Source organism: Scleropages formosus, chromosome 10 (assembly GCF_900964775.1).
Source record: "Scleropages formosus chromosome 10, fSclFor1.1, whole genome shotgun sequence".
In the NCBI taxonomy this organism is placed as follows: domain Eukaryota; kingdom Metazoa; phylum Chordata; class Actinopteri; order Osteoglossiformes; family Osteoglossidae; genus Scleropages; species Scleropages formosus.
Genome location: NC_041815.1, coordinates 19,744,610 through 19,765,785, shown reverse-complemented (window position 1 = coordinate 19,765,785; position 21,176 = coordinate 19,744,610). Strand labels below are relative to the sequence as shown.

Here is a 21,176-nt window from a genome sequence, read left to right as displayed (position 1 = left end):
CAGGCGCTCGCAGAGTTCAGCTGATCCCATATTCCAGAAACACACACACACACACACACACACACACACACACACACACAGCCATAAGGTCAGTATATGTGGGAAACGTTAATGTGCCTTTTGAATTGAAGCATAGAGGCTCCCAGCTGGACAGAGACAACATTCCCATTAATTACTGTGCACCTGTGCATTTTTTCTCAATAATAAAATCAGACAAACACTAGGCATTAAAAGCTATTTGGGAAAGTTGTGATTTATGATATACGCATGTTATTTTTAACCCCCCGCCAGAAGTCCCCTGAATTAGCGTGTTGTTCGGAAAGTACAAATATATCCAGAAAATCTGCATTATTAATTGACGTTAAACAGCATGCCCAGTACAGTCTGAGGATTTACTATATCATAAAGCAAATTAATTTAAACCTCGGTTACTACGTACGGGGAAAAATGTTTGGGTTGCAACTGCGGTCAGATCTGTGGTTTCATGCAGACGTGTATGTACTGTTCTTTCCGCTGTCTAATTCGGTCTCAAGCAACACTGACAAACACCGCCATCTTTCCTCTCCGCTCAGCGCACAGGCCATTAAGAGAGGTGCACTGGTGCATCAAACAATATTTTTTAAGGAGCTCACGCAGCACATATGCTGAAGTGTCAGATTCAGCAGCTAAATTCAGGAAAGGCCTGTTGGAGTAAAGGTGGAACAAAAGGATATTTCATGACGGGTGTGGAAGTCAACATGTCTTATGACCGTAACCCTGCTGAAACGAACACGAAACACTCTACTTTGTTCCATACGATTCAATCTGAAACGTCGCTGCCTTCCTTTCAGGCGACTTTATCAATGTTGTCAAATTGCATCAGACTCCAGCAAATTATTAGGGACAGAAATATTCAGTGACTGCGTAAAAATGTCTGGTTCTTTATCTAAACTCGTGACCCTTGATCCACCTTATGACCGAGTCTGACAAACTAACACTTGAACAACTTCAAGCTCCAGTGCACTAAATTTTGACTCATCACCAACCAAAAAAAAATGCTAAAAAGGGACAGGACTACAAGTGTTAATAAGTAGTTCACTAGCGCTCCTTGGGACCAACGTGCGGCACTCTGTATCAGTAACCATAAATAAGGGCCCTTAAGAAAGGGACGATGAGTCGTTCTGGGTTACAAGTCATTGACATCGTCTCTACGAACATATGCATCCAAAGCTAAACCGCTATATTTAAACGGAGACAGCACCATTGTTTCATATGATCACAATCAACTTATTGGTGCTAAAATGTGGAGGAAAAAATGTACACACACAAACACACATTGTCTGAAACCGCTTGTCCTGAGCAGGGTCGCAGCGAGCCAGAGCTCAACCCAGCAACAGAGAGCAGAGGGCTGGAGGTGGAGGGGACACACCCAGGACAGCAGTCAGTCGCAAGGCACCCCAAGCGGGACTCGAACCCCAGACTCACCAGAGAGCAGGCACAGGCCAAACCCGCTGTGCCACCGCACCCCTCGGAAAAATTTATTTTTAGGCAAATCTGTGGCCCAAGAAGGAAGAGTGATAAGGGACTCTATGTGTGTTCTAACACATTCATAGCTATATGTGTGATGCTATAGAACATCACATCATCTGAACCGCTTGTCCCAGACGGGGTCGCGGGGAACCGGAGCCTAACCCGGCAACACAGGGCGTAAGCCTGGAGGGGGAAGGGACACGCACAGGACGGGACACCAGGTCGTCGTAAATCACCCCCAGCGGGACTTGAACCCCAGACCCACCAAAGAGCAGGACCTGGTCCAAGCCACTGCGCCACCACGCCCCCCACTTGCTATAGAACATCATCAAATTAAATCAGTGTCTTTACAAAGCAGCCATTGCTATAAAAATGGTACTTCAGTCGTGTTTAAAACACAACGTTTCTATTTTCCCCATTTTGACGCATGAATCAGTTACCATAAAACTTTGCCTTTCTTAAAACTTACAGAAAGTTACGAACTGATGAATCTATGTTCAGCAGTAATTTATTCGGTTTTGTTCGAGTTTCACAAAGGACCAAACAAAAGGGACAATTTTTATGCACAGAAAAACACCTGTAATTGTGTGTAATATTTTCATTAGTTAAGGTATTCGTCGACTATTCCGTTTCAAAAAATGTAAAAATGATTGCAGTTCAATCCTCAAGTCAACGTCTTTGAGTTAATGTTGATTTGAGGAGTGCTGTTTATTCAATCCACGGCTCAGTGAAGGTTAATTAATAAAGAGGATAGGTGGAGCAAAGACCAGCATGCCTTGAGGCTTGTGAAGACCGCACTTGCTTTACGACACCTGATGCATCATTTTAGAAGGATTCGGCCCTCATTTTTCCCCAACCAAGTGATCTTTACGGGTCACCGATCAAACGGATCGCGGCAGCGTCCGCCTGCGGATGCGTCTCATCTGTAATGCTTTAAGGCTGAGCACACAGTGGACCGGTACCTTTGGTGAGCTATACCCCAGATGCCAGTGCGCTGTCCCTGGGGCTTTCTGCAAGAAGAGCCCCACGCCAGCAGCACAGGACTCTAAATGAGATGGTAATTATCCGACTGTTAACCTCGGGGATTTTCCTCCTGACTGGGGTGGCTGAGGGGATGGATTGCTTCAAGAGGCACAGCCCTCAGGTACATATCATTGTGATCACTGGCACATGCTTTACTCATCTCACTGCCAAATGAACTGTTGCAGTGTTTTGATGAGTGAGTTATAGCTAACCGGATTCATCCGCTGTAACACAGTGTGGAAATTGAGTTTATGCAGCTAATTCTTATTTAACCAAGTCAATCTCTTGAATTAAAAACCTGTTTAACATTTATGTGGCCGTGACAGCAAAGCAAGAGGTGCGAACACTGCGGCACAAAAGCAAAAGACATGCGTAGTTTACGAATAACTCGGTTCCCGGCATATATGGAGGTTTTTCTATTTCTGTGCTATATTTTCATAGAAATACAGTGATATAAATAGCTTCTAATTGGCCCAATTAAACCAGGGGAATAGGCTTGGTTTTTCTCTAATTGCTTAAAAGCACTTTTTTTCTTCCCCCAAACACATCCATCAGAAACAGGTACCTAATAATGATTTGTGGCTACAACAAGTGTAACACAACAAGGAATTAACTAAGCTAAACAGAAACGGTGAGCAGGACGGAGCGCGCAGCTTCGGAAAGCCGCCGGCAGGCAGAACTCTACTTGGAACCGCACGCCCCAAGCCGACGAGGCTACGGAGGCAAGCTCTCCTACCCGGCCCTTGGTGCGGTTCTTGCGCTTGGGCACGTCGTCCTCCATCTCGTCCACCTCCAGCTCGTGAGGGAAGTCTCCCACGAGCAGCTTCTGCAAGAGAGCGGAGGGACCCCCCTTTCAGCAGGGGTTCCAGGACATACTCTAACCCACTGCGTCACAAAGTGTGGTTTAACAAAAAAAGAAAAAGCAGTACATGTGTTTGTGTCAGTGAGCCTATCTCCAGTGATCGGACTCCTCGCTGACTGAAATGACGCTAATCGCTTTGAACAGCGCTGCATCCTTCAGCATGTGTCTCAGTCACATGCATTAACCCTCCCGGAGCAGAAGTCCTGATGCCCTGTCTGTTTAAGAAAGCGACACTTCTCCCCTCCTCACCGCAGCAACTGCTCCTCATTTATTTTTCACAACTCTCAAATATTCCAGTTAGGAAACAGGAGCAAGTCACATGTTGTTCTCTGAGTGCATTTATGTGGTTAAAAAAAAAACATGCCTGAGGGCTAAACAAATGAGTGTAAGAGCGAAGTGTAGAGTGTATACACAGCCCCCCTGCCTGGGCATGCAGGGAAGAAATCCCCCGGCAGCGAGGCCTTGCTCCGCAGAGAGTCCCACGCTTGCACCCTTGGCCCTTAACCGCCACGATCATTTGCTAATTGACCTTTGGGGTTGTTGTTTTGTCTTGACCAGGAGGAGCCACTATGGTGATCACTAAATGGAGAGGCTGATGCTGGTGCGAACACCTCTCTCACACTGGCACAAACTCATAGGCTCCTCACTGGCCAGTCATCAGTAGCGGCACTACAAGCATTAGCCCGGGGGAGGGTGGTGGTCAGGCAGGGGAAGCTACCAATCCTGACCGCAGGGGGTTGTCTCGCTATCAAACAAGAGTCAATGAGGCCACAGAGGGAGGTGGGAAGGGAGAGAGGGGGAGAGGAAATGAATCAGGAGTTGGAGAAAGGAGGCGAGGAGGCCTATGTTTCAAGCCACTTCCTTGTTCCATTGCTTCTCTGAGTCAGACTGACGTTGGAAGAGGGGGCAAAGAGGGTAGCATGCACCCGATGGTGTTCCCAACTGTCAAGCACTGACCAGAAGTCAGTGACATCAAAAAATTAAGTTAAAAGAGGGATCTGTTGTGGACCATGGCTAGGGAGAGACCCATCTTTCAGGTGAACTGGGGACTCTAAATTGCCTATTGTTTGTATTGTAACGGTGCTGAGGGGGGCTGGTGTACATTAATGTAAACAGTTGGTGTTTCTGTCTATTTAGTACATAGTCCTGCGTTCTGTTCCGATTGGCTGTTATGTTGCTTATGCTCAGTTTGCCGCAGGGGAATTCTGGGGGTTCCAGGGGTGACCTCCTAACCATTGTGTGGAGAAGGCGGGCTTAGAGTGACCTGGGGGAACTCTCCAGTATTTGTGGACTGCTTTGTACTGTCCGGAGTGTTTTTGTCAAGGCTGCTATCAGGTTTCCCTTCAAAACGCTATCAATAACACACATACGTGGTCAATAAAGAGCAGTTTCCAGAAACCCTGACTCCTGAGCCTGTCTCCGCTAGCTCTGTGAATGAACGCTGCAGTACGTTTGTACATGCGTGTTGCATTGCTGTGGTGTACAAATGGGTCAATGACTGTTGGGAGATTTTAAATTAAATCCTTTTTTTTGCGTTGGGGTTTGATGTGTGAACTGCGTGCCTGAGTGCGGTTGCATCGCTCAGGCTCACCTGGCACTCGCTCATGGGCTCCTCCTCCTTGGTCTCAACCTTCTTGTCCAGCGTCTCCCCGCTGAGCAGGGACTCCAGCACGGGCCCCTCGGGAACTCCACCCTCCTTCTTCAAAGACGCCTCGTAGTCAGCTGTTAAGAAAGTCCATCTCTTAACACCTCGCAGTCTCCTTGGAATATCAACACCTTGCACAAAGGTGATGACTCTCTTTGTCTTGCTGAACTTCTCTTACCAATTTTGAACTCGATCGGCCCAAGGCGAGGGTCCTCTAGGATGTTTAGCCGTCTTTTCTTTCGCCAGCAGCGGGCAGGGTAGGTATACAGCTGACCGGGGGCCAACCCTGAAAGAACCGAACACAACTGAGCCATTGCTCTATCCCAAACAACCTCAAAAAAGCCTCAGTGAAGCAACCATCACCGACACATGATTGAAAGATTCAAAAGCAACATTAGCGAAGACACTGCGGGCAACGTGTGTGTGTCAACCACCGAAAACCAGCACTGAGGAAAACAGAGCCACACGCAGACATTAATGCAGGCACACTGCAGGAGAATTCCTTATCAATAAAACATAGACTCCATAAATCGGTGCACCTTTGAGTCCTCCAAAGTGTCTCAGCCAGCTGAGATGTTGATCCTAAGCACACGCTGGGTCCTATAGCTACTACACTGAGGATATTAGCCTGGGCTAAAGTACCATTTAGGTGGGACGGCACAAAACCTAACCGTTGTAGTCCGAGTAAGGTGGGGCTAAGGGAGAACGGCTACCTTAGCTTACCTGGTCAAGAATTGTGTGTTACCGTGAGAGATTTCCAAGAGATGTTCTGCCTTTCTGATCTAAGCAGACACATGGAATAAACTTCATTTCACAAAACAACAACAGACTGCTGTTTTTATTGACTAAGAGGTTTCGTTTTGCCCATTTTTGAACCCAGAAATGAACTTTAGGAATGCCAGTACTTTGCGACCCAAGGAAATACTATTTACTTGCTTACCTTAGCTTACCTGGTCAAAAATTGTGTGTTACCATGAGAGATTTCCAAGAGATGTTCTGCCTTTCTGATCTAACTAAAACTACATAATACTGTGTGGCACTGAGTGAACAACAGTGGTGAACTGAGTGAACAACAACTGGTCCACGTTTAGCAGGGATGTGAACCAGACACAATTCAGGCACTGAATATGAATTCTGAATAAGGCGAGGTTGAACGCTCTCAATCTCAGTTGAATTTTTTACTCCTTCGCAACTGGCAAAACAAGAAAATAAACATTTACATTTAATCATTTAGCAGACACATGGAATAAACTTCATTTCACAAAACAACAACAGACTGCTGTTTTTATTGACAAAGAGGTTTTGTTTTGGTTGTTTTTGAACCCAGAAATGAACTTTAGGAATGCCAGTACCTTGCAACCCGAGGAAATACTATTTACTTGCTTTCTTTAACAGAACAACAGGTTTCAGCTGTGCTAACACAATTAACAACGTTTTTCCTACCATTAGGACCATTAACATAAGGACACTGGAGTAATGGGGCTTTGTAGTCATATGTGAAAAATAAATAACTCATTCATTTCAAGCAATAATACCCATTTGCAACATTAGTAAAGATATCTTGGCTATATTTTTAAATCAATTTAATGGGACCTTCATTTAAAAAGTATCACTTCTTTCAAAAGCATGAACATTTCGGGTTCATTCCAAACTTTTGAATATTAGTGTATACAACAGTAGACTACCCCTGGTCAATCATCTAAGTATACACCAGAGCAACACACTCTTACACACTCAGAAAAGAGCAAGACGGATGTGCTATTTTACTTGTATGAAGATGTTTAAGTGCTATGTAGAGACTCATGACTGGGACAGCAGGTAGCCTAGTGGATAGGCCTGTTTCCTTGCAACCTGAATGTTGCCAGTTCAATTCCCGATTCCACTGTAGTACCTTTGACCAAAGCACTTGAACTGATACAGTAAGCGTGCCATGCTGCCAAAATGAGTAAATCAGCACAGCTGACAACTAAAATTTTATGTTAACTTTGACAAGGCCTCAGGTGAATAAAGATTAATATGATAAAATGATAACACCAAAGCAGACCTCTGAAAGGCACAGACACAGACCTGGCCCACGGTGAGTTTTCTCCATCCAGATGTAGCAATTGCTCTGGGCCACACCTGTCTGGGAGTCCAGGAAGGGCAACCGCATGGACCGCTCGGCACAAAGCCGGGCATTGTAGCTGCGGCAGTGCTCGATGGCTTCGCGGTAGAACTCCTCTCCTAGGCTGACGGGAGCAAACATGCAGGCAGAGAAAGAAAGGAGCACACAGAGAAAAGTCCAATTACTACACTACATCGCAAGACGTCCCCCTTGTTACACTCAATATCGAGGACAAAAGAAAGAGCGCAGCTTTCATCCCACCCTTGGAGCATATTCCTGTTTTGGACTTGGTTTTTTTTGTATCATTACTAGTTAAAACGTCGTTACATCCGAGAAATCTGACTTATATTTGCACTTATGTAAAGATTAAAGCAAAGCATCTAAGATATACTGTAAAATACAGAATACATAGTCCTAAATTTATAGTGTGTGTGGCATTGACAATTCATATATTGTATTGCATTGCCTGATTTCAACAACACCCATGGAATTAATGCGGTGAATCACTTTGTACGTTTTAATCCGCCCTCTGGCTTTGCGTGACAGCCCCAAAGATTTGCATTTTATTTTTAAGAAGGCAGAACGCTGCCAAAATTGAACTGAAAATGTGATCCTCTTCAAATTGCCTTTTCAAGATGGCTGAAAATGAGTCCAACCAAAATATATAAACGGGAACACACCGAAGTAAATAAGTAAAGCCATGCTCTCCCACAGACGTGCACCGTAGGAACAGAGCCCAAGGACATACAATATTTCAATATGCATTTACTTCCAGAATCACTCATTTATTCGCTTATACTTGTACATTAATTATCAGCTTGTACTTTGTGATCATTTCATCGTGTGCACAATGGATGCGATTATTTCTCAAAAGAATGCAAGTAAACAAAGTAAATGACCAAATAATCGCTTCTCGGTCTCTGTTACAGAAACTGGACAAAAGTTCATAGAGAACGTAAGGGGGTGAATGACAGTTCATTGGGAGACGTCTAGGAGACGCTTTAGTCATGTTGCACGTGATGTGTTCAAAAGGCAGTAGCTGTCTCCATCTTGCTCCTGACGCCGTTGACGCAGCACGTCTTGCTGGTCTGTCTGTCTGCCCCCCCCCCCCCACACACACACACACACACACACACACACACACACACACACACACACACACACACACACACACACACACACACACACACACAAACACACCGTCACAGCTTACCTGTTCTTCATGACTGTTCCGCTGGCTTGCCTGGGGAGACAAAGAGGAAACACAAGCAACCCCTGTGAGACGCTCGGTCTTTTCTTCTGCCTGCCTCCTTGGCTATTCTCTTTTTTTCACCAACCAGACCAAAAAACACCACTGAAATAAAAGAATAAACGACAGAGCTCAACCGAGCCCTTAAAGTCTGATTGACGAACACCAAACCCCATTTTTGATGCGTCCATGTAAAATGAGTTCTAAACCAAAAGATGACCATCCTCCTTGGCTTTCAGACATCTGAAGATAACGGTAAATTGTGTGAAATTCCTATATATAAAATGTACATTTTCAGTATAACTTTTAATTTTATTAAATTATATACAACATGGGGGTGTGGTGGCGCAGTGGGTTGAACCACAGTCCTGCTCTCCGGTGGGTCTGGGGTTCGAGTCCCGCTTGGGGTGCCTTGCCACGGACTGGCGTCCTGTCCTGGGTGTGTCCCCTCCCCCTCCGGCCTTACGGCCTGTGTTACCGGGTAGGCTCTGGTTCCCCGTGACCCCGTATGGGACAAGCGGTTCTGAAAATGTGTGTGTGTGTGTATATACACAACATATGTGGTGTAAGGTCAATTTAATGTTGATTTGGTCACTTTTGTTTAAACATCATAACGTTGCACCATAACACAGCCATAACATATACAGCATCACGTACTTTATACTCTCTCCTAAACAATGTATATGTATTTTAGACCATTCTGTAGCACTACTTCCTGAATAAATATGACTTCTGCTACTTAAATCACAAACTAGACATGAAACACCATGAGAACAAAAGCCCACTGTGCACACAGCTGTAAGGACCCCACGGACCCCCATGAACCAGCACTGGGGGGACAGGACAGAAAAGGCTTTGTACAAGGGGCACAGTGTGGGCTCTCTCCAAACTGAAGGTTAACACATGTATGCGGTGTAGTTTATGCATTATGAATCACGCTGTGGCTACTGTATAGGCTGCGAGGCCTCCTTGCCCTGCCTTCCGGAAGCACCGTCGGCCCAGATGGGGAAAAGCGAGCGAAGCAAAGGCCAAGAGGGATGCCGGGGGCCCTCCCTCCAGTGAAGTGGAGAGCTCAGCTGCTCACGGAGGATTAATAAACAACCCTGGGACCAGGCTGGAGAGGGGGTGGGGGGTATGACTGATCACCCTGCATGGACCGTGAACTGACCACTGATTGACCACTGCCTGCTCGCATGGAAAAGTGTTTCAGTCAGACCCAGCCTCTAGGTCAGCAGAGGTTGAAGATGCTAGGGACAGAACACGTCGCAGGGAGGTACGGGAGAAGTGCGATCCAAGTATGATTGACCAATGGAATCTAGGTAATGCTAACTGCATAGTATTCGTAGATCCTTTTTCAAAAATGTGAGAACATTAAAGGGTAGCTGAAAACTATTTTGCAAATCACATAAACAGAAGTTCCATCGGTCCAGAATACTGCGTTGAGGAATGTCACGCTATCCTGTTATTAATAGCATTCATCATGAATTATTTCCAAAAAAAATTCACTAATACATTAGCCAAATTTTCAACATGGTAACAGTCACAGCTACCCGTGTACAAGCATTACCATCTCCTTATTTCAGATACATTCAAGCGCACGCAGCTTTTAAAGTATTAAGTTAGTGATGTGAAAATAGGCCTGGGTATAAAAAGGCACACAAGTCCTGGTATCTAGAAGGAGGGGCGGTGGTGGGGTGAAAGAAGGAAAAAAAAATACTCAAAATGCAAAGCAGCTAGCCCCAGAGGTCTCACCCTCCCCCTTTCGCCCAGCCACCTCCACCCCCCCTTTCCCCTCATCCCAAATCCCTCCCTCGCTCCCCCCCCTTCCCACCCTCCCCCATTCCCTTTCCAAGGCACCGTGATCAGAGCTATCGAAATAAGTCAGCCTCTCAATAATAAGTTGACAGCTGTAGAAAATGGCTGCTTTCAATTTGGTCGCTTCTCCTGCAATCTCATTACGCTACGGCGCGGCTGTTCGCCCTTGAAAGCTTAAAAAAAGAGGGTTTTTGGGTTAGAGGATGCGAGGGATCTGGCTGGGCACTGCTTGTCCCTGAAAGCAGGCCAGGGTGGAGGAAAAGAGCCACTTCCACCACAATAAAGGTGGCTTGCGTCGTTCTTCACGTCCACGTGTCCAACCTGACTTCGGGGAGGGGGGGGCTCTGCGGGCCGTCCAAGCGGGAGGACGGGGTGCAAGCGGCTGTCTTGGGGACCACCCGCTTGTAAATGTTGGCACCACCGGGTTGGACCGACGGACGCTTTTCTACGACAGTTAATGAACGTGGGTCCAAATCCCAAGAGGGATGGAGGGAGAAGGTGACAGTCTGGAACGGACGTGCAGCTCAACTCACACACGCAGGCCTCCCTCACATAGGAAACGGGAGGAAAAATCACGGCGGAGTGCAGGAGGGAGCGCCATTTCGAATGTGCCAGCACGGAACGAGGGAACGAAATTTATGTCTCACAGATATTCGCATTCCACACACTCGCACAAAAATGAGCTCGTTCACAACCGCCACGCATCTCTGGAAATTCTGGGCACAGAGCAGCAGAAAAAAAAAAAAAAAAACAATGGAAGAAACAAGCGAGCAAACGAACGGGTGAACGAACGAGCCTGGAGCAGCAGAAGCCTTCCTCCCCCAATCTCGAAGCTGCGGAGAGTCTCGACACCAGACAAGCTGAGAGGGACGATCGGCCCGAAAAAAACAAAGCGCGGCACAGAAAAGAGCACATAGCTGGCGGCGCCATGAACTCGCAGACGACGAGAGAGAGTCCTCCAAGGTAGCGCAGCCCACACCATAACCCACAACCCCCTGCGTAACCTAGATTCTCGGGGATTAAGGAGGCCGGGGGTTCGAGAGGATGGGGCTCCGGTGTCAAGTGCGAAACGGCAGCAATCAGCTGCGAGTTTATAAACTACAACTCCTGCAACTCCATCTCCTGCCTCCAATTAGTCACAATTAATGGCCACCGTCGCTGTAAAGGAACCAGTGAGCTCCCTCTGCAGGCCACAGAGGCTAATGGGGAAGAGACGGCCGACACATGGCCTCGCTTAAGGTTAGAGATGTAATTAGCAGAGAGAAATTGATCATTAGCAATAAATAGTAATGAGGCTTTATTCTATGGGGCAGCATTCCAAAGCCCTTGTTGGAAAAACTACCAACGCATTCGCGGAAACACCACTTCTGTTCTACCACCCGATAACATGCGGCCGACGTCTCTCCGCACGACGAGTTTCTTTCAAATAATCGTACAGTTTTTTTCTTTCCTTTCGGACGGCGGGAGGCTCGCCGAATGTTTACACGTCCTGGATTAGCAAGCACTGAACATCAAATATTTTGCAAAGTTTTGAATTAAAGGTGTGACACCTGAGCCCCACATGTCCACGCAGCGGCAGGTCTGGATCCCTGAGCTGTGCTCCGTCTGCACTAGGGCGGCACGCTAAGTTGCCCGCGCCGACGAATGCGGTCGGGAGAGCCAGGTGTGCGGGCTGCGCAGGACCAGGCAGCAGCACGGGCGATGCTTTTAAAAGCCGAAAAAGGACCTTCTGACCGTGCCACCTCGGATGCCACCGGCCGGGACCGTGGCTTTTGTGAGCTCTGCTGCTTTTCGGATACGCAATCTGCACACCCATCCCCCACGTCTGCAGATTAGACTATGCAATATCACCCCCCCCCCACACACACCCCCACCCACACCCATACGCACCCCTCCCCTCTCTCTCTATCCCTCGCTCAACACCCAGCGAAATGATTTCTCTTCCTTTCCTTTTTTCCCCTGCTCCTACAGATGTGCCTGTGCTCTCGCCCTGCACTCTAAAGATAGCTGCCATGCCGTGGAGGACTAATCTGGAGCAGATCCAACTGCAGCCAGAGGCACGCTGGACTGAACGTGGGCCGCCTCCCAGAAGGCCCCCCCCCGACAAACTGCCCGAATACACACACAGCACCCCCAGCATAGGTATAGTCATGACAACAATTCCTTTCTTTTATCAACAGTGCAGCAACATGGTACAACTGTTGCCCCCAAACCAAAATCAATCACACGCTGTCTCTCCACGGTAGGTTATGGAAGACCAGATGCCCTCGGAACAAGTAAAACCATCTGAACCTTTGACTGTTGTGGTGTTCAAACAGTTGCTTACTGTTTGCCACACCTATATGAATGCAGAGTGTAAACTTTGCCGCGTTTACGTTCCACGGGGAAAAATGACGTGCCTCCCCAGTCCCCACGGTCGTCGGGTTGTCTCCGTTTATAAACCTCATGGCCTGAATTATAACCCTGAGGTTTGCGCCTCCAGCGCACAAGTTGCGCGTTCCTTCCGACGTCACGGAGAACGACGGCTAAACCCTCCTGGTAATAATATTTACACTGCCGTTGCGTTCCTGAGCTCAGACCCAAAAGCACGGGCCTCCCCGACACGTCGAGAAATTCCTGGGCGCCGCTCTCGTGCGGAATCCAGCACCCGTTCCCATGCCAACACCGTACCGCCGCGCCGACCGGATCCAGAGAGGCACAAGTGCGCCGTTTCCACAGTTTCGGCGAGAGCGTTAAGGGCGGCCCTGTCAGGAAGGTACGCCTGTCGGCTGATAGGCAGGTCTTTTCAGGCTAATGTGAAATAACGCGCAGAGATGAACAGATTGGAAGTGGCGCGACACAAAAGAGGAGAGGCCGTCGCGAGGCCCTTCACCTTCCCCAGCGCTCTCTCCTCAGATTCCAGAGATTTGAGCGAGAAAATGGCAGACGAGCCCGTCGAGGCTCAGGGTGTAAAATGAATATTTCTCCCTCCTGCTCCTTAATAATGTTCTGGAATCTTGTGAGAAGATTCGTCCAAGTAATTGGAAGAGCGGAGGGGCCATAAATCTCTGCCGAAGGACCTGTATCCTGCACGAGGCTGCCATTCACTGCGGCAGCACTCTAAATGTACCGTGCGCGCGCACGAAAACGAGAAGTCAAAATACAGACAGACACAAGAAACAAACAGACACCCACACGTGCCCGTACAAAATCAGACCGACGTAAAGCACGGAGACGCTCACGTGAAACATTAATGAACACGCACACGATCACGAGTGTTCCTAAATCCACCGCATCTGCATTTGCCACCACGGAAATGAACGCACGCAGAGGTTCATAAACCCGTAAGCAGACAGACAGACAGACACGGACACAACCACACTCCTAAATAAGATCTCCCAGCTAAGGACAGCTTTTATCCTTGTCACATTTTCTGCATAACGCAGCAGACAGTATCTTCTCCACTGGCAGGCACGGAACGCAGCGATACACGCTCTCCCGTGAAATGCTATCCAGGTAGAGCTCCTGCTGCAGTGTTCTGGTGGCGGCATCCACCGCAGCAAGTGGATCTCATCACTGCAAAACTTCAAACGGCCAAAGCTATTTCGCTCCTTCTACGCGTCCCTCGCATAAGCGCGCGGCGATCGAGAACGGAAAGAAGGAAACGTGACGTTTTGCCTGCAGAAAAACAATAGAAATGAGAGATAAGCAGGTGCGCTTTTAATTCTTTTCTCTGCTGCGTTTTCTTTCCGTCTCAAACCTTTTCCATTTCTCCATTTTCTATTTGTGAATTTCTACTGGCACTTTGTGACTTCCTCTGCCATTCGCCTCATTTTCTCTCTTGGTTTTCTTCCCTTCTCTCTCTCTCTCTCAGTCTGAGCGACTACAATCCAGTGTTCATAAAACAAATCCTGGAATGTTAGTCCAGAGACCCAATCCCTAATATTGCCCATCCAGGGACGGTTTGCCTCTCATCCGCCGCAAAGCGTTCACTCCCCTCCATTCCCGCTACTTCCTCTCTCTTTATCCATCACCCCCTGTTGTGACGGTGTGTTTCACCTACCTTCTGACCTTTCTGTCTGCTCTAGTTCTTGCAAATGTCCCCCACCCCCTTCACCGGCACTGCTGGGCTTTCCCAGTCCAGCACATAGATGCTAAAAAAAAAAAAAAAAAAAATCACTTGAGGTCAAAAGGCCACTATACTCTAAGGTTCGTAATTGGACACAACCATTATTTGGGATGGTTGGGTTGTCCTCACACTCGCCGTCTGGTCAGCAGTGTATTGCCCTCTGTGGAACTACGGTATGGTCACACTGAAGACGGCACTAAGTGGACCTAACGTACGATCACTCTGTGCAATCGAGTGACTGACACAAAGTTGGGCAGCTTTGGAGAAATAGGTCATAGAGCTAAAAATACCTATCCATGTCTCTCGTCTCTTCACGAGGACAAAAAAACATCCACTCTGTGGGAAGAGGCAGCAAGGGCCTTGCCTGCAACATCACCCGGCTGCTTTAGAAAAGCACTCTCCCAAGTGCTGGAGGATGATGAAGGAAGAAGAAGAGAAAGAAAAAAAAAAAAGTTTTTGTTTAAAAGCAAAGAACAATCTAGAAAGGAAAGGCTCAAGCTCCAGTGCATTCCGCTGGGCCTGCAGGAGCGCCGCCTGAGCACAGAATAATATACAGCTCTGTGGCTTCAAATCAGCGAGGCAAGACAGTAACTAGCAGATCAGTCGGCACACGGCAGGCTGCTCCGGGTGGAGTGACACCAAGAGTGGGGAGGAAGCAAGAGACAGACGGTAGGGGAAGACAGAGAACGAAACAAAGCGGGAAAAAAAAATGTAGGGTGAGAACGGATGGGAGCGGGAGGGGGGAAAAAAAAATCAGAACAGAGAGAAAAAGTAAGAGAGAGAAGATGAAGAAGGAGAGCGGCCGAGGATGAGGAGGGGGACAGCGATACTCGCGGGAGAACAGGTGACACAGAGAGACAGACAGCGTTTTGACCCTTTTGAAAGGAGCAGGAGAGCGAAGAAGGCGGAGAGGAGGAGGGGAAGGGGGCAGGAGGAATCGAGAGGGCTACGGGGGGGACTTTAAAGGAATGCTAATCCTGCGGAAAAGGTTAAGAAATGCTCGGTGGAACAGGCCCGATTTGGGGGTTGTACGCAGACGCTTGGCTAGGCCGCGCTATGCCGTCGCAGGCCACACCGGGCCTGGAGCACAAAGCCAGGGCACAGCTCACCTGGGGCCGCATCCTCTCTTCGCAGGGCGAGAGCAGCCAGCGCCAGTCCTATCGCAGCAGCCCAGCAGTGGAGCACTCACTGTTGTCTTAGAGATAAAAGTTGTGGCTGTACAGCGGTGATTTTACCGCGGTAACAAGGATCTTTAAACGAGGCTCATTCAGATGTGTTTTCAACGCACAGTTGCCGGTCCAGACTGCGCCACCACGCCGCGTACCTGCCAGCGATCACGTGGTCCCGGCCCTGTTCGTCGCCCCACGCTCACCACAATATCCATGTGCGTTTTTTTTTTTTTTTTGTGTTGCATCCTCGTGCAAAGAAGTTTCGCCGTTGTCCCCCAGACATAAACGGATTGTTTTAGCTCCCGCGAGGCTGCAGCCACCACGGAGGTCGTGGGTTCCGCAGAGCACTGAGGATGCTCCAGAGAAAGAGGCCCTCCTTCACAGGATGCCCACACACACACACACACACACACACACACACACACACAAGCAAAAGGGAGAGTCGCATGAGTGGATGTGTCTCAATTAATAATATTACTACACAAGGCACTGAAGTTGACAAAGTTCTGTCTGAGGCCAGGTTACGTCCCAGTGCCATAATAATATGGAGTGACCGAATCCCGTGGTAGGAACGGGCGACCGCTCGGGCTGCTTTTTGGCCTTCCTTTCTTCTCGCCTTATTTATTCATTTTTGATAAAAGCAACAGTTTGAGCAAACCCTAATTATCCCGCTTAAGTGCAGTTAAGTCGTTTTCGCGAAGAAAACCGCGGTTTTTCGCAACTTGTTCGTTCCCCGCGCTTTACCCAAAACTGTGAATGAAACGGGAGCATCGGGCTCCAGCTCATAGTCATACCCTCCCAAAACTGACAAGTTTCAGCGAGAGACCGAGCGCGCGCACACGCACGCGTTAGTTTTGAAGAAAAGGCACGCGAGGGGAAATGTCGTCCGCACGAATGTGTAACGGCCACCGCCGGTCCGGGTACGGCGAAGTCCCGCGCGGCCTTTCTTTGTTGCAGGTGCACGTTTCAATCGTATTCCACCTTTTGTGTTAACCTTTCCGCTTTATTTCATTTCACGTTTCACGCGCCCCAATGGCAGGGCCCCGAAAAGGGCGAGTTTGAGAGCACGCGAAGCGAGTCCAAGTCGTGTTCCCGCTCTCAGTCAGGTGTGTGTGTGTGTGTGTGTGTGTGTGTGTGCGTGTGCGCGCGCGCACAGTGACAGGCGCGAAGCCGCCTCTCGGCACACACTCCGCACCCGGGCTTCTCCGTTCCTTATTGTGTCGACGTGCACAAAGGACTCGCATTCCTACAACAACTTGACGGAATGTTCACCGCTGTCACGCGGCCGTCCGTCCGCAGCCCCGCGGCGCGCATCGCGACTCCGAGCTCGCGACCGAGGCAAGGACGCGCGCACACATCTCTCTCTCGTCCTCTCTCTCTCTCTCTCTCTTTCTCTCACGCACTCACTCACTCACACACACACACACACACACACACACACACACACTCCAAACGGCCCCGATGCCCATTTTCATCCTGCCGGACAAACAATTGGTCGTGTTGCTCTAATTATCTTTAGTTGACTAAATGCGACCTGCGCGCGCACAGAAGCGCAGCAAAACGACTTTTCGGTGCACATTCAGACTGAAGCAGCAACGAATGTGACTGTCTGTGCTTCATCATCATGTGCACAATGCATGGTAGAAAAAAAACGGCAGGCTGGCGGAATGTTTCCAGTTAGATCTCACTACCTGGTTAGTCTTGTATAGCCTACCGACATTCACAGGTAGGACTGAATTGAAAAAAATCCACATTCTTTCTGCAACCCGGAGTGCATTCCTGCAGCAAAGAGTGCAAGTACACGGTGATCTGTAATCTCTATATAAACATGAAACGCCGGGTCAACCAAACCGCACTTCTACATTCCTCCATATGTCCAACATGCACAGCTAGCTGCGCGAACACGCATCCACTAAACTGTCACATCTCACGCACATTTCTTTCGGCTCGTGCAAAAAAAAACAGCCCGCACTGTTACTTCCCTCCCTCGTCCCATCATTATTTAAATCACCATAGTTACACTGCCAGCGCTACCTTTGACACTTTTTAACGATGCTTTACAATTGTCAAGTGATCCTTTAAAACAATTATTTAAAAAAACTGACAACATGCACTAGTTGTGCAATATTTACCGAGAAAAAAACACAACGAAAATATGTTTACTTACGATTTCAAGGGGTTTTGAACCACTGTAGCCATTTTGATATAGTATGATACAATGTAACACTGCAGATCCCGGTATTGTACATGTAATATAGCAGCAATTTTCAATTTCATTCATTCTCTGGGGCTGCGGCTACAGCAAGTAGCCAATAGGAAAAGGACCGTTTCTGTGCGCCTCTTGGGAATTGTAGTTTATTAGCTGACTATGTGTGAGGCAAATTCAGTGAATATGGACTACAAATCCCAGAGTCTCCCACGGTTGACAGTATAGCGGTGCCGCCTTGGAGTTGGATAAGCCGGACCTTCTACTGTAATGTCAAGGTTGGGCCACTGGACTGTTAGTCTGTAGATGCCGATTTAAGTGAAGAAGGCACATAAGCATTGTTATTCACTGCAAATATAGAAATCGCTTTAAGGGTGAGGTTATATTCGCACCGTATTTAACATATCAAAGTAATGGATTGTATCAGAGATCATTGTAAAAGTCTCTGAAAATGAAAAGGGGGTCCTCTGCAACTTTTCTGAACAATAGGTTAGTACAGGTCCTGCTGTTGTTCGAATGCAGCCTTATTGGATTCCGATACGTTTTAGTCTGGTTTTTGCTAAAAGGCGTTTTTATATTTACTTTAATGATTGTAAAATTATTTGGAAAACCAGTAAAAACATCACAAATAACCACTAAAAATTGCAATATTATTGACTGTAGCAATTATTACTCGATACAACGTGATAAATATATTTGCCTCAAGATCAAAACAAACAATTCCTCTTAAGCCTTTTCATAAAGGTTTTTTTCTCCCTGTAGTGAATAGGAGCCTTTTAATGCACCCCTAGGGTTCTTTCTGTTGTGTCATGAAAGTGTTTGGCTCACCAAAATTTATAATTAATATCCTACCTTCAATTATGACATTGTATCATGGTCACAGTGTAACAGTGAATCGTCGTATTATACAGCTCCACAGAGTAGCAGCCAAAAGCTGAAAGCAGATCCTGTGCTGCTGAGCAGTATTCGATCGCACTTAAGCACAGGTGCCTGAGTATACAGGCACATCTTGGGGAAGCATGTGTACGAGCACCAGGGGCTCATCACACACACTGCAGCTCATGCATGCATGCAGAGCTGTTGAATGCTTGGCCAAGAACGGTGCATCCAGGGGTGCCATATCCCTTCCAAATGCATTCTGTTCATCTCAAGATCAGGCTCCCTCCAAGCTTGCCACTGCTGCAGTCCCGAAGAGCACTATTCTTATTAAAACAGGTAAATAGAAAAAGTGAATTCAGCATTAAAGATGAAGAATGCCTCATGGCCTATTAGGAAGTGTTTTGGACAATAGCAGCGAGCAGTTAATTAAAGCACTGTCTTAATGTCACTCAGGCAATTTACTTAAAGTCTGCTCCTGTATAATCTTTGGGAAAAATGTAGACTCAGACATTTAACACTTCACATTTAAGTGTTATTCTTTAAACTTTAGCTTTAACTCTGATGAGCTTAAGTAGATCAATTTTGTCCTCGTCACATGAAACGACCATTTTCACTGTTTACAATTTGATTCAATACAGCAACGCCTGATAATAAGCAACTCCAGTCTAGTTTATATAACGGAAATATTCACTGATGGCTTCAGTGACAATGTGTGCATGTAGTTATGGTGTAAATTTGTAAAGTAGAAGTCATCCTTCATAAGGTATTTGCTGAGCACCTGAAAGATCCAGTTATTAAATGGCACTACGTTTGTTACCTGACTATTCATCTTCCAATAATCTTGCCCCAAAGTTCTGTTATTACTGCTATTTTTGTTTGCATGGTACTCCTTTGTGGACATGGAAATTGACAGATTCCAAAAAATGCCTTTTAAAACATTTTAAAAAAAAAAAGGTTACTGTAATGTCCAGAGGTAAAATAAACACTGACGTGTTTTACCGTAGCGTCCGCACAGCGAGGTAAAGCACAATGACCCTAACTGCAGAGTGTAAATACAAGTGCATGGTTCTAACAGGGAATTAAAGTTTATCGGTGATACAGCGGATACAAAACAAAAGGCACACAGAGGGTTGTGAAATAAGGCATGCATGGTGGCACAGTGAATAGTGCTGCCGTCTCACAGCGCCTGGGTGGCGTGAGAGGGTGTGGGTTTGATCCCTGTTCAGTCTGTGTGGCATTTGCATGTTCTCCCTGTGTCTATGTGGGTTTCTTCGGGGTGCTCTGGTTTCTTCCCACAGTCCAAAGACATGCTGTTCAGGTTCCCCCATAGTGTGAGTGACAGAGAGGGTGTGTTCCACTGATCTATGGATGAGTGAGCCATTGTAAGTAGTGTATCTAGCAGTGTAAGTCACCACGGTGAATAAGGTGTGTGGGCTGGTAACACTAGGTAGAGTTCATTGGAAGTTGCTTTGGAGAAAAGCGTCTGCTAAGTGAATAAATGTAAATAAATGAAACAGTGTTGGGTGAACAGCACTCATAAGATGTGGGGTGAAGACGGGGTGGTGCACAGGACCCGGACCGGGTCACGACGGACAGGACAGGACAGGACAGGAACACGACAGACCAGTAACATGAGAAAAAAGGGACCGAACAGTCACCAGATGAGAGCAGTAAAAGCACCAACTAACCACTTCAACCGCTTTATAGAGCCGGGAAGTGACGAGGTTAGTCGAAAGCAGGTGTGTTGGCAATAGGCTATACTACCTGGCTCTCAGGTGGTGCCTCTGGTGGATTTCAGGCCTTTCATTTCACCTTCTGTTTGGGGCCCTTAAATTATGTCTGTGAAAATACTGGAAGGGAAGGCTCTATCATGTATAAGTTATTATATAATACAACGAACTTTGACAGTAAATAAACGGATTTCTACTGCATGCATACATAATTAATGATATTTAGCACGGTTATTCCACACCTTTAATTGCATAAATTGTATATCGCTGCCTCGATTTGATACAGATGCCGCGTATTATATAAATAAAACAACAGATGATTTTATTGCTCCACAATTAAGGTTTATCTCCAGCTCAACTTAGAAACTGGAAAGCTGATTCTGACATGAAGAAAATGTTAATGCGCCATTTGCTTGTGTGTTGCACCATTGAGTATATTATGAAGTAAAGGAAAGAAGAACTTTATGAAAGGCATTCAGTACCGTGTAACGCCGCTCTTTGGCGCGTTCTGTTTCTGGAGCGCTGCCAACAAATATTCCGTGCACCTTTTTTGCAATATCTAATCATTTTTCAAGAGCATCAATCGGAAGTATAGGAAAGAGGTTTTGACTTCATCAAAAAAAAAAAAACGAATAATGCCGATTATTATGGAAAATTGGAAATGAAAAGAAAATAAAAACAACAACAGTAATAATAATCGATACCGGCGATGAGTACGGTACTTTACTCTCGCAGAGTTCGCTGCCCGCGCTTCACTTCCTAACCTGGCCGCACGGTGGCACTGCTGCCTCACGAGTCGCGCGCAGCACGCCGTACGTGCGTTGTGAGCAGAAACCGTTGTTTTTGTTTTGTCCCGGAAGAGCGACTGCCGCGGTGG

The 21,176-nt window shown here is 47.1% G+C and overlaps 1 protein-coding gene across 2 annotated transcripts in view; it reads right to left on the bottom strand.

Annotated features, from left to right (window-relative positions):
- The window catches only part of dpf1 (double PHD fingers 1), a 33,403-nt gene extending 15,631 nt beyond the window's left edge, over window positions 1–17,772 (bottom strand). The window contains exons 1-7 of one of the 2 annotated variants that reach the window (XM_018742666.2): window positions 17,652–17,721; window positions 14,250–14,340; window positions 8,357–8,386; window positions 7,107–7,267; window positions 5,218–5,325; window positions 4,986–5,116; window positions 3,269–3,358 (exon numbers count right to left, since the gene is read on the bottom strand). In XM_018742666.2, the coding sequence (XP_018598182.1) occupies window positions 3,269–3,358; window positions 4,986–5,116; window positions 5,218–5,325; window positions 7,107–7,267; window positions 8,357–8,367 (501 nt within the window). In that variant the 5' untranslated portion in view covers window positions 8,368–8,386; window positions 14,250–14,340; window positions 17,652–17,721. Of the gene's footprint in view, window positions 1–3,268; window positions 3,359–4,985; window positions 5,117–5,217; window positions 5,326–7,106; window positions 7,268–8,356; window positions 8,387–14,249; window positions 14,341–17,651 lie in introns of both variants that reach the window. The other variant, XM_018742665.2, reaches the window with a different exon arrangement.
- Between the last annotated feature and the right edge of the window lie 3,404 nt (window positions 17,773–21,176).